Consider the following 17,706-nt stretch of genomic DNA (forward strand, 5'->3'; position numbering starts at 1 on the left):
TAAACCTGGATTCTTATCCCAACTTATGGATTATACTGAGTGGTGTATCTTCTGAGTCATATTTGAGCTGAAGTTTATGATTGGCATTTTGTTGCAGACAATAACCTTGCTTTGCTTTTTTCAACTAGTATTAAGAAATTCTAATGCTTGTTTGCTTTCTGTTGTCCTGGTTCTTGACAAGAGTCTGAGAGCTGAGAGAGAGAACTGCCAAAAATAAATGAAACTGGTTCCACAACTATTGCTCAAACAAGATGAATGCCATGAGCATTCACAGAACTTTGCCAGTTTGCAACCAACATTAAAGTGTGTGTGTGTGTGTGTGTGTGTGTGTGTGTGTGTGTGTGTGTTTAAATGAATCCTCCAGCCACAGTCTGTGAACATAAAGGTACAGGTGCCACTACAAGTCTCACTATATGTCAACTCCACTGTGTCATACTGCAGTTTTATCTCTCTTGGGCAGAGGAGTGAATAGCAATATAGCAAAGGAATAATGGCCCATAGTGTATGCATGATTTGTCTTATCCATCATAAGCAGAAGTTGGATGGCCATCTTGAATGAATACTTTAGTTGAGATTCCTGCACTGCAGGGGTTGGACTAGAGGACCCTTGGGGGGTCTCTTCCAACTCTATGATTCTATGATAAACATGGTCAGTGCAAGCAGATTTACTTGCATGCCGGCCTATGAAGTGAGAAGTCCAACTGGGAAAGGAGCAGGGCTGAAACATGGATGCTCATGGGCAAAGCAATCTCTTGAACTCGGGCTGAACCTTCAGAGTTCTGGACATCTTGTTTTCAGGAGAAAGGAGTAAAACCTTTAGAGTGAGAGGGATACAGTTGAGGGGCCAGGGCATTTTGTTTCCCGGTGAGCTTCTGCTGTTGACTGTGCCCCAGTGTCCATCAGGCTCTACCTTGACCTGTGTTGCCCTGCTCGTTGACCCACCAGGTGCCGCCCTCTGCCTCTTCCAGGCTATACCTTTACACAGCAGACTCCATCTCCTGGCTGCCCTTTAGCCCCCAGGCTCTATCCCTGAGCCTCAGAAATCTGGCAGATTGGAAGATTAATTGGTAGGGGTGAAAAGAAGCCAGAACATGCAGGAGCAAACTAGAGAATCACCCAAAGCTTCAACAAAGCGGAAGTGGATTTCCTTGGAATTTGGGCATCTCGGGTGATTTACCTGGTTGGGCTGGACTTGGAGAAACCTTTCTGTCTTCCCTTGCCTCTTCCACAAGAATCTGGCCCAGAGACTCCATTCATGTTCCATCTTGGTCATGACATTTGGACCACACTGTTTCCTGACATGAGCTGAGATTGTTTCTGTCATCACTGAACTTTTTATACACAAAGCCTTAAGCATGCAAAAACATCTCCAGGATTCCCAGAAACACAGTCTGAAAACCACTGCCTTAGAGGAACAGTTGTGTGACTAAGAAGTTTGTTCCAATTAGTTCTTTCTTTTAAGCGGGGGGGGGGGGGGGGGAGCGTTCAACATCTGTTGAAGCCAGGGAAGTTCAACTTAAACCTGAATATCCTTCATCATTCACAATGGTTTGAGGGGTGTGGGTGGGTGTATTTTAAGGAGTTATTTTTATGTCATACCAGAGTTACAGCTCTTTGATTAAAAAGCCACTTATTATGGTGAAAAGGTGATTTATCTGTCTTTTGAAAGCTTTTCAGCATGAGATAATCAAGGAGATCAATTTCCAAACTGGGCAGAAAACTCTTAAGCCCAAACCTAATGCTACTTTCACTGCTTGACTTACAGGGAGGGATTGTAGGAGTCGTATTTAAGGACATTAACAGATTCATTAGCCGCAGTCAGATTTATGATAACACAACTGCAGAAGAGCAATGGAAACCTGGTTGGGGGGAAGCTTGCACATCAAATTTACACTATCCAGTGATAAATAAAACAGGGCACCTTTATGCAGAATTTAGAAGTTTTATTTTTCATTCTAAAAAGATTGATAGTTTTTTAAAAAAATGTTCTAGCCCAATATGCCACAATTTGGGGAAAAATAATAATTACTGATTCAAGTGCCTGGACAATAATCACCAGCTGATAATTATGATGCAATAAAAACCTCTGATAAATATGATAAAGGTGAGTGTTGCCTTCCATAATAGGAAAGAATGTTATGGCTCATGCCGCTGCTGTTGTTGGGCCTTTTATTTTGTGTTTGGTGTTTCTGTGTAATTTAACTACAATCCTATTTTTTGAAAGGGTTTTTTTTTTTAGGACCCTAAAATATACTGTTCACTGCTTTCATGTTGTACGTTATCTCTGATTCCAAGACCTAAGAGAGAGCAAAAGTCATGCACACAACACAGGCTGCTTACCAGCTGCTTGGGGTTCCCCCTTAGTCCTGTGACATCTCTTCTTCACAGAACCATAGAATTGTACAGTTGGAAGGGACCACAAGGATCCTCTAGTCCTACCCCTTGCAATGCTCAAACCCACATCCCTGAGATTAAGAGTCTCAGGCTCTACCAACTGAGATATCCCGGGAGCTCCCAGAGCTAGGAAGCAATGCCTTGAAGAGGGCAAATGGGCTGGTGCAGCAGGACTGGTTGCAGTTGTGTGCCTCTGGACTAGTTCTCATGGAGCTGGTAAACTTGTCTCCTCTCACATGTCAGAACAGCTCTTCTCGCCCACCCCACCCCAGGCGTGTTGTCATCCAAGTCTTTTCTCCTAATCAGTCAGTTCCACACCCTTGCCCCTTAGCTGCAAATATGGGCGCATGACAAACACCACGCTCCATTCTCTGTGCACTGCATGGTGGAAATGGTGGGAGTGGCCGATACTGAGTCAATAAGCCTGGTTTGTTTACTACACCATTTCAGGCTGCAGGTGGGAGCTCACATGACTGGATGCTCATGTGTGTAGAAATTAGCATGCCAGGGAGAAAAGTAGGCTAGAACCTGACCTACTAATTCTCTCTGTACAGGAATTTTATTGTATTTGCATACATCTGCAGCCAAGACTGTGTAACTGGGTGATGGTGGCCTATGGAGGAAAAGCATTAGATGACCGGGATGCTTGGGCTGGTAGAATAGGGGGAGGTAGAAGATAGCCATGATAGCTCCACTGTCAGAGGCTGCTTGCTTCAGAATAGCAGCTGCTGAGCGTTGCACTTGGGCCCGGCTTGCATCCCAATGCCCATTTCACTGGCCACTGTAAGACTGGACTGGATCAGTGTTTTCCAACTGGGGCCGTATGCCCCCCCCCCAGATATTCCAAGAGGGCCACAGGTGAAAATCACGTGAAGGGGGGGGGGGCACAGCACAAGGCTTGAGGGCTACAAAGGAGAAGTGAAGGTTTTTTTGATTTTTTAAAAAAATCTGATTGACTGGTTATCTGCTTGGCCAATCAAAAGTGGGTAAGGGGGTGACCCACAGGGCCTAATGCTCCTTTTTGCCACATGCGTTTTCTTGGAGCAGTCCTGGTTTGTTTCTGGAGGGAGAGGGCGATTGCTGGGCCTCCCATGTTGACCAGTAGGGCCTGCGATCCAGAACCCCCAGGTGAGATAAGTGCAGTGGTGGGGTGGCAATGGGTAGGGCTGGGAGAGCTGCTTGTTGCTGCGGCCAATGCTTGGTCCGGTGGCAGCGTGGGCCTGACTCTGCAAGGTGCATGGTGCAATCTACCCCAGCACCTAGCCAAGCGGGGGTCATCGGGTGCTGCTGACTTGCATCTAGTAAATAACCAAGTGTCTACTCAGAAGAAAACTTCACTGAGTTCAGTGGGCCTTGCTCAGGGCCATCTCTAGCATACGTGCTGCCGGGGTGCAAAAATCTGCCCAGCGCCCCCAAATTTACTTTAGTCACCCCCAAATGAACTTTTATTAAGCTTTTTTTTGGAGGGGGGAAGCCAAAGTTGGGAGGGGAAATCACTCACCCATAACAGTGACGCAGTGGGGGGAAACGTCTTTTGTTCCCTAACTCTTTGGGAATATTTAACACTACGGAGTAACAGAGCGACGGAGGAGGGGGTGGGGACTTTTGCTCCATTGCTTTTCACTGCCGCCGATCGAGAGGGACCGGCATATAGCAGTGGGTATACATTTCATGCCCTCCAGAATTTGGGGCCCGGGTGTCCTGCACCCATTGCACCCCCAGGTAAAGACGGCCCTGGCCTTGCTCCCAGGTGGGCCTTTGTGTTTTATCTAGGCAGCCAGGGCTCCTTTGGATGACAAGATCTTGTCGCATCAGGTCAGTGAGGAACACTTGCTTTTAAAAATTCACACACACACACACACACACACACAACTCCTTGTGCACCTTTTGGACTACCATATTTTTCGCTCTATAAGACGCACTTTTCCCCTCCTAAAAAGTAAGGGGAAATGTGTGTGCGTCTTATGGAGCGAATGCAGGCGGGAGGCTCTGCTCAGTGCTCCCTTTAAAGAGCCGCGTCGAGCGTGTGTGCGGCTCTTTGAGGCTTTCCCCAGAGGATGGAGAAGGGCTGCCCTTTAAAAGCTCTTTAAAGGGAGTGCGGCTCTTGGGGGAGCCTTCCTCCTGCTGCCCGGAAGAGGCTTCGCCTGGGTATCCCAGAAGCCAGAACAGCAAGAGGCTATCCCAGAAGCCAGATCCCTCTTGCTGTTCTGGCTTCTAGAATTCAGAATATTTTTTTCTTGTTTTCCTCTTCCAAAAACTAGGTGCGTCTTATGGTCTGGTACGTCTTATAGAGTGAAAAATACAGTCTATCTGTAGGTTTTCCCCTTCTGTGTCAGTTAACTGGAGTCAAATAAGTATTGTTTGCTCTTTATAATACATGGAAGATGGATCTCCCTCGTGAGGTTCTGGACTCTCCTTCCTTGGAAGTTTCTAAGCAGAGGTTGGGTGGCCATCTGCCAGGGATGCTTTAGCTGAGTTTCCTACCTTGGAGGGGGCTGCACTAGAATGATGACCCTTGGGGTCCCTTCCAACTCCATGATTCTATGTTTTTCTGCTTCAACAATATTTCATTGTGTTCCTATCATTTTAAGTAATGGAATTTTGTATAAATTATAAAAAATATAAACATGATATGTTCTATTTACAAACAAAACATTTAAATAGCTCCCTTTCTACTGGTAGGAGGGGGCATGGGCGTAGCCAGGCTTTTTGTTAGGGGGGGTCAGGCTTTTGTTGGGGGGCAGAACCTCTGATTTGTATTGATTTGTACTTATTGGGGGGAAGCTGCCCCCTGCCCCCCTTGGTTCCACCCATGGGGGGCACGGTCAGAAAAAGATTGGGAAACACTGGATTAGATTGTCGTGATCCAGCAGGACTCTTAAATTCCTCTGGAAGGAATGCAGAAAACTGCCTCATGCAGAGACAGATTTTTGGTCCATCTACCTCAGTATTGTTTAATTTAGCTGGCAGTGGTACTATGGAGTGTCAGGCAGGATTTTACCCCCAACCCCAGATCTACCTGGTAGTGACACATATTAAATATAGAATCTTCTGGGTGTTTCCCCTTCTGAACCTGAAGAAGTTTTCGAGGCCTGAACACGTACATATTGAGAAGCGCTCTCTGGCTTAGGGTCCAGCTTCAGACCAATGATATTCTGCTTCAGTTCTGTAGTTCTGGATCATACAGAAGAGCACCAAGCAAACTCTCACTTGCATGGTGTGCAAAGCACCGTATTTACTCAAGTCTAATGTGCACCCTTCTTTCCAAATTACGCTGTGAAAACTTGGGTGTGCATTAGACTCAAGTAGATATGGGAAGACCTGGAAAATGATATAGTTTGAATATTCCACACACTATTTTTTTCCAATTTTTCCTTAAAAATTGGCTTTGGGGAAAAAACTGAAAAAAGTGTTCCCTCCTCCCAATTTTCCCATTCCCCCCCGGCCTTCCAGCACCCCCACTTTGGAGCCCCCTGCCAACTGACACCAGGCAGGTGTTCTCTTTCCGGCAACTGCTCAAAACATTTTCGTTAGGGCAGCCCATCTGAAGATGTAGAAGCTGCATGTGATTTACTTCCCTTTAACCACTACTGATTTTAATAATCTTTTGAATACTCTTAAATATCTGCTTTTAACTGTGTTTTATCAATCATTTTCATATTCTGTTGTATATTTTTATAAACTATTTAGAAGCTCTCTTACCATCATGCTTTTTATAATATATAATAACAAATTCAATTAAAAACACACACTCCTTTTCCTTTCAAACAGAGTTTGAGCCTTAGTGCAACATACTATTCTGTAACTGGATGTTGGTTACTTCTGGGCCTGGCATGCAAAAAAATGCCTTATTCTTTGCACTGACTGTCTTCAAGTAGAGATGGAAGGGCTTGGGGGGAAACCAGAAAAATTGGGGAGGGGGGAACAGGTGTCTGTCCGTTCCCCTCCCCCCGTTTTCCCCCAAAGCCGTTTTTTAGAAGTCCATGAGAAAAATGGCGAAGAGGAAGAAGAAATGGAAAATGATAGCAGTAGTTCAGAAAATGAGATAGAATAAACTGCATGCATATGTTGTGTCTTATTTTTTTTAAAAAGAGTAGACCTTCTATGGAGCTTAAATATTGAGGTGGACCTTAACTTTTTTTGCTGTTGGTGCTAAGGAGCAAATCTGATTACAGTATTTTTTTATGTTGATGGTTTCTTGCTTTTTTGTTGCTTTTGAGGGAAAGGGGGTGGTTACCTGTTTTATTGCAAGCATAATACTTTTTATCTACACTGTGTTTCATGCAATTTGTAAAACTACTCCACACTGAACTTTTTTTCAATTTTTCCAAAATTTCCATTTCCCCCGGGGGGGGGGGAACGGGGGGGACGACGTTTTTTCCTCGTGGCTTCAAAATTTCTGTTTGCTTGATAATTCTCATAACTCCTTCCCTATGTCCATTGCCACTGAGATGGGAATTATTTTCCACTTCCACTTCCCAAAGAACGGTCAGCTTACACTCTGCAGTGTAGTTGTGTTTGCCATTTTACACTTGTGACTTGCTCCATTCATTAAACTGAAAACCATTTATTTTTGTCACCAAACACTCTGGCCCAGTTCTCACCAAGTTGGTAAACCTCTGTCCAGGCTGTGTCATGTCAGACTGCAGGTGGCTGCTCACATGACTGAAAGCTCCTCACCAGAAGTGAAACAAATTTTTCCTACACATCATAGAATGTCAGGGTGAACCACTGTCACTGACCTGTCATCTAAATTTGTAGAAAGCAAGGTGGTGGTTGTTTTTGTTTTGTATGGAGGGGCATGCTGTCATGTAAGCATTCATATGCAGCTTATGTATATAAAGTGAGAAGTTTATGCAGTGAGAACTTGGACTCATTTATTTATTAAATTCATAAAATTTCATAAAATGCACACACACACACACACACACACACACACACACACAACACACACACAATTCAACTGCCAAGTAACCTGTGAATGGTCTCTAAGGAAGATCTAATCAGTGATGGCTTCAGGTTCTCCAACTGTATGCTTGTGAGCATGCCTGAAGGAAAAGGAAAAAGTTTTTGCTGCCCCAAAATGAATTGGGACACATTTTATGCTAGGTAAAAGGTAAAGGACCCCTGGACAGTTAGGTCCAGTCAAAGGCGACTGTGGGGTGCGGCGCTCATCTCATTTCAGGCCGAGGGAGACAGTGTTTGTCCACAGACAGGTTCACGGGTCATGTGGCCAGCATGACTAAACCACTTCTGCCGCAACAAAACACTGTGACAGAAGCCAGAGCACACAGACACAAGTGGCGCTGTGGTCTAAACCACTGAGCCTCTTGGGCTTGTTGATTGGAAGGTCGGCCATTTGAATCTGCACAATGGTTGCTCAGTCCCTGCTCCTGCCAACCTAGCAGTTCGAAAGCATGCCAGTGCAAGTAGATAAATAGGTATCGCTGCAGCGGGAACATAAACCGCATTTCCATGTACTCTGGCTTCCGTCACGGTGTCCCGTTGCACCAGAAGTGGTTTAGGCCTGCTGGCCACACGACCTGGAAAGCTGTCTGTGGATAAACACTGGCTCCCTTGGCCTGAAGTGAGATGAGTGCCACACCCCATAGTCACCTTTGACTGGACTTAACCATCCAGGGGTCATTTACCTTTATTTTATGCTAAGTCTGGATTCAGGCATAGTGAGTTGGAATGTTTGTGGTGAGAAGCTATAAAGAACTTTGATAAAGCTTTGAAAACTAATAAGTAGGAATAGTGGTAGTGATGTTGGAGCTCATGGAAGTTGTAGTTCAAAAGAGCTGGTGATTACTAGGTTGGCAAAGGCTGCTGTAAAACATGTGCTTCCCCACTGCGCTGTCTCTGTAGGAGACAAGTTGCATTTAAAAAGTCACTGGAGTAAAAATTCCACATTGCTGCCAAGTGAAACTACTGTGTGCTGCATTCTAATCATGGCACATGCAGAAATACTTACGGGAGGTGGCTGTCATCATTCTAGCATGTGACATGGGCAACTCGCCATAGATCATGTTGTAAATTCCCCCCCATGTCACTAAACCCCAGTTTCACAGCCTCCAGGACTTTTTCCATGAATAAACATTATGACTTCTGCTGATTAAAAATGAGGTGTTGGTTTATTTAATACTGAAGAAAAATGGAGCCAGCATCTCATTTGTTTCTTTAGTTTGTTTATATTTATGCTAGTGAATTGCCCACCAAATTGTGGGGAAGCATCCAGAAGCACGACCATTAAGGTGGGCCATAGCTGAGTAGGTGCTTTCTTGTTGTTCATCTATATATGGCCACACTTACTTTTTAGCCTTTCTTTCCTGGTCTTATAAGCATTTCACCATTCCTTAATATGTGTTGATAGCCAAGTATACAAATAGTTTCAAGATGAGGGTTGAGACGGATGTCCCTAAAGGAACAGGAAAACAGTGGCACAAGCCTTATAGTTCCTATGGGAAACGGGTGTATGGGAGGCTGTCTCTCCCAGGAGAACAATTCTAAGTTCCTGAAATGCAGCCCATTCCTGTCTCCTCTGTTTCAGCTGACCAGCAGTATTTCATCTATGCATGCAAAACCTTTCAGAACATCACTCTAGAACAGTGCTCTTCAACCTTTGGTCCCATATGTTGTTGGATTGAACTGTCATCTCCAGCCACAATGAAGGGAGGTTTAGCCCTGCAACATATGAGGACCAAAGGTTGAACAGCATTGTTCTAGAAGAATCTATGCTACCCCTAAGGCTTGAGGTGGTAGTCGGTTACAGTGCTATTTAAAAAATAAAATATAAATGGAGGAAAAGAATTGAGAATTTGAGTTTTTTCCAATAATTAGATAAACAGTGCAAAAATGACCAGAATATTTGGAGTAAGTTGTGATAGTTTATTTGCACTAGACTTCTGGGTAATGGGTGGGGTCGTGCTATCTTGCACCCACCTTGTGGATTATTGATATTGTTTCCTTGCACCTCAACTCCCTGAAGGGCAAGAGTTTCTGGAGGGAAATTAGCTATAGGATTAGGAGGGAGAACACTGGAGAAAACACTGAGCAGGTTTTGCTGGAGGTGCAGAAGCGAGAGCTCAGCTGACATTGTTCATCCCAAAGCTAAACTGGTTGCTTGAAATCTCTTAGAGCTGCTTTTGTTCTGAACACACCAACTATGCAGCAAAAATACGACAGCCTTCAGCTTTCCCCCTTGCATATTCACTCTGCCTGACAAATTCTTCATTCCCAGCTGCATTTTAAGTGGCTCTTTAGAATCCTCATATCAAAGATAAGGGGAGAGCTGCTTTTGTGTTGTCCCTGGAGTCAACGGAATCTGTTCTTTCCCTTTGTTCCGATCATGTAACCAGTGTGCTAATTGGGCTTCTAACTGGAGAAATGTTAGGAGCATAGGAAGCTGCTTTGTACCAAATCAGGCCCTTGCTGGTCTGTCTAAGTTGGCATGCTCTGCTATGTGGACTCAAGACATTTGATAGTCTTCCCATGCCATGTACCAGAAGCCGAGCAGCCTTGCAGTTGAATCTTCCTTCAACACTGGAAATGGGATAGTGCCCTCCAGTGCACCTGAGGGGAGCAGGCTAATTTGGGGGCTTTATGGCAAGCCAGGGAAGGAAATGGCCAGGAGGCTCAGGAGGTATCTCCTCCGGTATCTTGTGCCTGAGGTGGTCTGGCAGTAGCGCCCCAAGGGTTCATAAGAGAGACATTTCCAGCCCTACCTTGAAGTGCCAGGGGTTGAATCATTGTCCTTCTGCATGCAAAGCACGTCCTCTACCACCGCCAGCCTGTCCCTAAGTTTGTGGTGCAGCATTTTCATTGGGACAGCAGAGTTCTGCTGCTAGAGATTTTTGTAACTCCCTATTGCAGTGTGAACTCAGCTGAGTTCATAGAATCATGGAATGGTAGAATTGAAAGGGACATTGAGGGTCATCTTCCCAATGCGTTGCAATGGAGAGTCCAGAACCTCCCGGGGGAGAGCATTCCACTGTCAAACAGCTCCTACTGTCAGGAAGTTCTTCCTGATGTTGAGTCAGAATCTCCTTTCTTGCACCTTGAAGCCATTGGTTCAAATCCTACCCTTTGGAGCAGGAGAAAACAAACATGCTCCCTCCTCCATGTGACAGCCCTTAAGATATTTGAAGATGGCTATCATATCTCCTCTCACTCTCCTCTTTTCCAGGCTATACATACCCAGCTCCTTCAAGCGCTCCTCATAAGGCTTGGTTTCCAGACCCTTGATCATCTTGGTTGCCCTCCAGTTTGTCAACAGCCTTCTTAAATTGTGGTGCCCAGAACTGGACCCAGTATTCCATGTGTGGTCTGACCAAGGCAGAATAGAGCGGAACTATTACTTCCCTTAATCTGAAGGGCTCTCACATGGAAGAGCGAACAAGCTTGTTTTCTCCTGCTCTGGAGGGTAGGACTCGAACCAATGGCTTCAAGTTACAATAAAGGAGATTCCAACTAAACATACGGAAAAACTTTCTGGCAGTAGCAACTGTTGGACAGTGGAAGGGTCTCCTTCGGGAGGTTGTGGACTCTCCTTCCTTGGAGGTTTTGAAGCAGAGGTTGGATGGCCACCTGTTGTGGATGCTTGAGCTGAGATTCCTGCATTGCAGGGGGTTGGAATAGATGACCCTTGGGTCCCTTCCAACTCTATGATTCTGTGAAATAAGTTTGCTGTAAGATTAATCTTGGGCACTTTTTAATTCAACCAAAGTATTCTTAGTCAGCTAAACATTTGCAACACTAATTAATATAGCTATTGGCAACATTTTAATTTAACTCAAATAAAAGAGAGCTGAGGTGTCATATTCTTTCCTTTCCTTGTGATCAACTGCAGCACCTCCATAGTTTTCAGTTGTTTGAGGAAATTTGGTCAAGTAGGGAATGTAATATGAGAGAATCTCTCCTGTCCTGGTGTTTGCAGATTCAAATTCTGTTCAAAGGGAGATTGCAGAGGAAATGAACTCCATGGAATCACTCTGGTCAATAAAACAATCTTGGCTCCCTGTGTTCAGGAAATGAGATGTTAATCTTTTTCCAAATGCTGCTTTGCATATGGGTCCTTTCCAAAATTCTGCATTCTTTGCTGTTGTTTTTAATTTTCGTTATTTGCTAAAAGTATTTTAATTGGATCTGCTATACATCCTGAAGTGAATTGCTATATAAACAGTATCTATTAAAGAAAACAGCAAGGGGACAGAAGACCAAACACAAGTATTTCTGCACTTCCTCCTTCTAGAGAGATTCCACCCCCCAGAATGTTCCTTCTGCAATGTATTTTTCACTGTCCTAAACCAGTTACAGGATCACGTATTACAAATGTTACTAGATTTTGGCTACTTTTTCCAGGAGTAGATGGGCATTCATTCATTCATTCATTCATTCATTGATACTGCATTTATATCCTATGTTTTCCTCCAGAGAGCTCAAGGTAGTGTGCATGTTTCTGCTCTTCATCCTTTTCCTTTGCTGCAGTACAAAGGACAAATTGTTCATCTGACATCATAGTGACGGCCGGTGACTGACTGGCAGGTGGGCAGAGCCCTACCTACAGAGGGTGGGAGAACGCAGGCTCTGACCCACCAGCTGCATCCAGTTCCCCACTCCTGGTATAGAGCAACTCACAGAATGAGGGAAATGATCAAGGGGAGGCTGGCTACGTCTTCCCTTTGATGGGTTCTCTACTTTGTGCTAGTAGTTTAAATGGTAATAAGTTGTTCCTGCATAACATTTTAGCCTTCGAAAAGGTGTATGTGTGGAACCAGCAACGGGCTTAGTCTGCCCAAGTGAAGCTGGGCTCCCAGGAGAAATGGCAGCTTGCTGCTGGAAGTGTTTGGATGTCTGGGGCTTCAAGGCCCACAGCAGCTAATTTTTGTTTTCCTTGTTCATACTTCTAACTTTCAAGATAAAAACAAAAAAACAATACCTAGCACATCTGTGATAGACTTAACTTATTTAACTGACCACTGCATCTCATGGACTTGGGAGTGTCATAATAGTGTGCTGATCTTCCTAGCATATTTGTCTCTTGTCTCTATTCACCAAGATCCAATTTGGAAAAAAAATGTGTCCCATCACTTCTGGAAGATGCATAGGCACAGATTTTAGACTGTTTCATATTTACATTTCCCATAGGATACAAGAAATAAATAATGTCAGAAATTAAACTACCTTGTATTTCCTTTCTGGCAGCATCACTTAAAGTTTTTTTTTTTTAAAAAAAGATTTTTTATTAGGAGTTTCAACATAACAATTTATCATCCTCATTCCCCCTCCCCCCTCCCCCAAAAGCAAAGAACCCGCCCACCCCCAGACTCCCCTCTCTGGTTTTTCAACACATGTTATTCTCTGCATGTTATAAAATTGTAAATATCCTTAATTTTTCTATCTGTATATTACCAATACAAGATTTGTGAATGTTTATTCAAAGCCTACCAAGGAGTCCAGTTCAGTTTCTTGCGACTTCCCTCCTTCCCTTCAGTAGGTTTTCCGCTTTCACATCCTGTCTCGCATTTTAGTTCTTTCATCTATTGTCTACATTGTAGGATTTATTTCAGTCCTGTTAGTGTCTTCAGATTTTTGCAATTATGATTCAAATATACAATAAATTTACTCCAGTCCCTTTGAAATTTTTGATTGTCTTGGTCTCGAATCCTGCAGGTCAGTCCTGCCTGTTCTGCAAAGTCCATCATCTTTGCCTACCACTCCGAAATCGTAGGTACTTCCTACAAGGTCAAAGGAAATGGGAAATCTCCACATTGTCTCTTTCACAAATCCTGTCTTAAGGGCACATTTAAGATATGAATAGGGTGATCCTGTGAGCTGGACTCAGGAACTGAGTATTTACCATTACAAAGGAATCGCCAGACTGCCCAAATAATGCTATCAGTTATCATTCTCAGGTAACTTGCCAGAAATGTTTTCTGCTGTAGACCGCCTCTTCTGTGATGTAGGTATGATGTATCTGAGGGGTGGTCTTGAGCTACAGGGGGGCAAAAGGGGGGCAATATTTGCTAAAGAAAGTAAAATCTCTCACTGCCTCCATTTCTTCCCCTTCTATTTGCCAGGAGGTGATGGGACCAGTGGCCACGATCTTAGTTTTTTTGATGTTGAGCTTCAGATCATATTTTGGGCTCTCCTCTTTCACCCTTGTTAAATGGTATAATAGATTTGCTGAATCATTACCTCTGTACATGTACAGAGGCTATGTCAGCTTTAGAGAGAGAGAGAGAGAGAGAGAGAGAAGAAAAAAGAGGTTTAAACCAAGAGGTGACAAAGCTATGCTCTGCACATGAAACTTTATTCAAATTTCTTAATGTAAAACTTGGAACCATTGAGGGCACTGCAGTGAGAAGTACCCCTTTGTGTATGCCTTGCGTAAAAAATTATTTGGAAAGGTGATAATAATATTCAAACGGAGAACATATAATGTTTAAGCTAACGTCGAAATTGGAAATAATATCTGGTTCAATAGAAGGAGTTGAATTTATGACAATTACAATTGAAAAGTTGAAATTGAATATTTGAGATTTATAAAATAAGATTGGAAGTAAGGTAACAAATTGCAGCATATAACTATAATGTTGGGAACGCAGGGAAGGGGGATGTGAGGAAGTCCAAAGTTTATGAAAAAAAATAATTTGTGAATACGTTTATGTTACTTGTATTTTCTTTTTATGTCTTTACTTCTTTCATGCCTTTTTGTTTCTTATCTGTTGGTTGTTTAAAAAAATCTTAATAAATATTTTATAAAAAATAATAATAATATTCAAACGGATAAAAATGCTTAACTCTAAGATTTTCTTATTGTTTACAGCTTCCCTTATGATATTCTCTACCCTTTTTGGGTTTTTACCCCTTACCTTTTTAAATGTGTTTGTAAGTCCCCAAAACCCTGCCTCCTTACAGGATAACCCTTCTACAGATGTGTTACTGCAGACCCAATGAAGAAAAAAACCCAGCCCAATTCCTTGTGACCACAAGACTACTTATTACCTGCAACAACAACAAAAGAGTGGACACAGCAATTTCTTTCCAAAGGATCTAGACTGACGGGGGGGGGGGGGGCTGACAAAAGGGGCAGGTTGAATTGTAAATACATTTTCTCTCTTTTTGACCTCAAGACTTTGTGCCCTGGGATTGAAGAGTTAAGTAAAAGCAGCAAGAATTGTCTCAAAATCACATGATTGCCTCAAGATATCCAACTGGTGTGGAATTATTTGTATGTTGTGTGTATTATGCGTTATTATGTAGGAATGCTGAAATGTGTCTGATTTTCACCAAGGAGGGGGGGGGATTTTTGTGTGTAATTGTTTTTATGTTTAATGTATAATGTCTTAATGTATGGTGTCTTACTGCTTACAGCCCAACGGAGGATTCTCATGCACTACATGCCTTCTAATAGATCAGGCTATGGCCTAGTCCAATATTTAGATTAGATCAATTTACGACCACATTTCTTTCTTCCACGTGGCACTCTGCCGACTTTCCCTAACTCATTTTACCAAGAAGATGATTCAGGATCCATGAAACAGCAGTTACATGAAGGTGTATATACTTTGATTTAGCAGGAATGATCCCTTATAGAGTTAAATTGACTAATTTGGACAAATAGCCTTAAGAGGCCTGACATGCAAGTCTCTTCAGATTTACACGAAGGCATCCATTTACAACATTACCAGGTTATTATTTTGTGGGGCAACAATTTTTTAGAAAACGTCTGCGGCAAACCCGGAACTACCAGAACATGTTACTTCTGGGTTCGCGGCTCACGCATGTGCAGAAGCGCTAAATCGTGCCGTGCATGCGCAGACACACGCTTCAACGTGTGTCATTTTTGGGTTGCGGTGGGGCCTCTGGAACAAATCCCCACTGTACCCCAAGATTCCACTGTATATCTTTAGATGCCAGGCAGAAACATTCCTCTGCTCTGAGGCCTTTGGCTAAATACCGTATTTTTCGCTCTATAAGACGCACCAGACCACAAGACGCACCAAGTTTTTGGAGGAGGAAAACAAGAAAAAAAAATTCTGAATCTCAGAAGCCAGAACAGCAAGAGGGATCGCTGCGCAGTGAAAGCAGCAATCTCTCTTGCTGTTCTGGCTTCTGGGATAGCTGCGCAGCCTGCATTCGCTCCATAAGATGCACACACATTTCCCCTTACTTTTTAGGAGGGGAAAAGTGAGTCTTATAGAGCAAAAAATACGGTAAATGACCTGTGGCCTTTTAAACTGTGCATGTGTGGAGAGTGGGGTTATTATTATTGTTTGTTACTATGTTCTATTTTTATATTGTAAACTGCTCTGTGATCCTTGGAGGAAGGATGGCATAGAAATAATAAATAAATACATACATACATACATAAATACATACATACATACATACATACAAACAACAATATTCGTAGACTTAAAATTTTATTATCTGACTGCAGTTCTCTGCCATAGAGTTCCTTTCTTCAAAGATGTCTTATTTTAATTCATCATCTTTTGCCCCCAATTTCATATTATTCTATTTTTTCTTTCCTATCCATCACAGCAGGAAAGGATTTCATACACCCCTCCAGTGAGTCCTGTACCAACTTATACTTCCTCGTCATCACCATTACATGTCCCAGTGCCTCGAGCGATCAGGATGGAGGAAGATGCCATCAGGCTCCCAGCCCACCTGCGTGAGTCTTCCTCCAATACTGGTATCACTGGGGTGGGAGGCGCCTTTCTTTTGTTGTTGTTGTATTTGTAGCTTTTATTTAGAACAATGGACTTTCCTCACAAATGCCATGGACACTTCTTCTTCCTTCCTCCTTCCACAGATTGGTTCTTTGACTGTCATGTGATACATATTTCACCATCGACAGACAGATGCATGTTGGGCTTTGGGTTTTCCAAATACTTTACTGGCAGGACACAGGGTGCTCCGAACTGGTCGCATGGTGTTTTCAGGTGCATTTTCTACTCCAGATAGTCCCACTTGCTAGCAATGAGCTCTGGAGATTATTCTGCATAGGCAGAGCACACCTAATATGAACAACCTCAACTTTTCCAGCACTTGGTAAATCAGTGTCCAATGTTTACTCTATTTTGCTTTTTAGGAGATCACTTTAAAATGATTGGTGTGAGTTCCTACCATTGTGTGCATGTCTGGCACTTGACTCAAGTGCACATGCATTTTAATGATCTGTGTGAAGACTTAAGCACCATGCAGTGCACTGCTTTGCTCATGCTACAACCAGTAAGGTCTGTGTTTAACTGTTTGGTAGTATTTCAGATTATTTTATTTAACTATTTTATAGGCTTTTAGACCTCTTTTTAGGCAAAATTGCCTACCAAAGCTGTTTACAGTAATATACAAATACATATGCTTAAAATCCAACAATAAAACCATTCAAAACACTTAAAATGCCCAGTTTTATCCAAAATAAGTATATAGGCATCATTCCAGATAAAGAAGTAATTCACCTAAAGTCATCCAGTATTCTAGAGTAGCACCCGAAGGCCATAATGATAAAACCTGTAAGGCCCATTTAACATTAACAAGGGATGGGGCTTGCCTGATCCCATTCGGAAACGAGTTCCACAATTGAGCAGACACTTCCTGGAAAGACCGCGTTCCATGTGTTCACCAAACTCATTGGTGCTACATCTGGCATTTCCACAGGTTCCCCCAGAACGGATCTTAAAGTATGGGATGGCTGGTTGATACAGGTGCATGTGACCCTTAAGGTAAACTCATCCCAAACAATTTAGAGCTTTAGAAGTCAGCCCCAACACTTTGAATTGGGCCCAGAACACACTGGCAACCAGTGTACCTGACACAATAATATGTGTAATGTGTTCTAATTGCCTGGCCCCAACCAATAGCTGGGTGGGCACATTTTGAACCAGTTGGTTTTTGAACTGTCTTCAGAAGCAGCACCAAGAATTCACTAATACAGTGGTACCTCGGTTCTCAAATGCCTTGGTACTCAAACAACTTGGAACCCAAACACTGCAAACCCGGAAGTAACTGTTCTGCTTTGGGAACTTTTTTCAGAAGCTGAACGTGCTCCATTTTGAGTGCCACACTTCTGTTTTGAGTGTTATGCTGGGGTCTATCTGTTTTTGCTATTATATTGCGTTTTTGTTTCTGCGGCCTTTTTGTTTTGTTTATGTGACTCTGTGGAACCCAGTTGAGCTGGATTGATTGATTGTGTGACTGCAGTACATTGTTTATTGCTTTCATTTTATGGATCAATGGTCTCATTAGATAGTAAAATTCATGTTAAATTGCTATTTTAGGGGTTGTTTTTAAAAGTCTGGAACG

The 17,706-nt window shown here is 43.0% G+C and overlaps 1 protein-coding gene across 2 annotated transcripts in view; it reads left to right on the plus strand.

Moving 5' to 3' along the window:
- Window positions 1-17,706, plus strand: part of ETV6 (ETS variant transcription factor 6) — a 145,191-nt gene that overhangs the window by 41,810 nt on the left and 85,675 nt on the right. The window contains exon 2 of one of the 2 annotated variants that reach the window (XM_028728615.2): window positions 15,943-16,075. In XM_028728615.2, coding sequence (XP_028584448.2) covers window positions 15,943-16,075 — 133 coding nt within the window. The remainder of the gene's footprint in view (window positions 1-15,942; window positions 16,076-17,706) is intronic. The other variant, XM_028728616.2, reaches the window with a different exon arrangement.

This window comes from Podarcis muralis, chromosome 6 (genome assembly GCF_964188315.1).
Source record: "Podarcis muralis chromosome 6, rPodMur119.hap1.1, whole genome shotgun sequence".
In the NCBI taxonomy this organism is placed as follows: Eukaryota; Metazoa; Chordata; class Lepidosauria; order Squamata; family Lacertidae; genus Podarcis; species Podarcis muralis.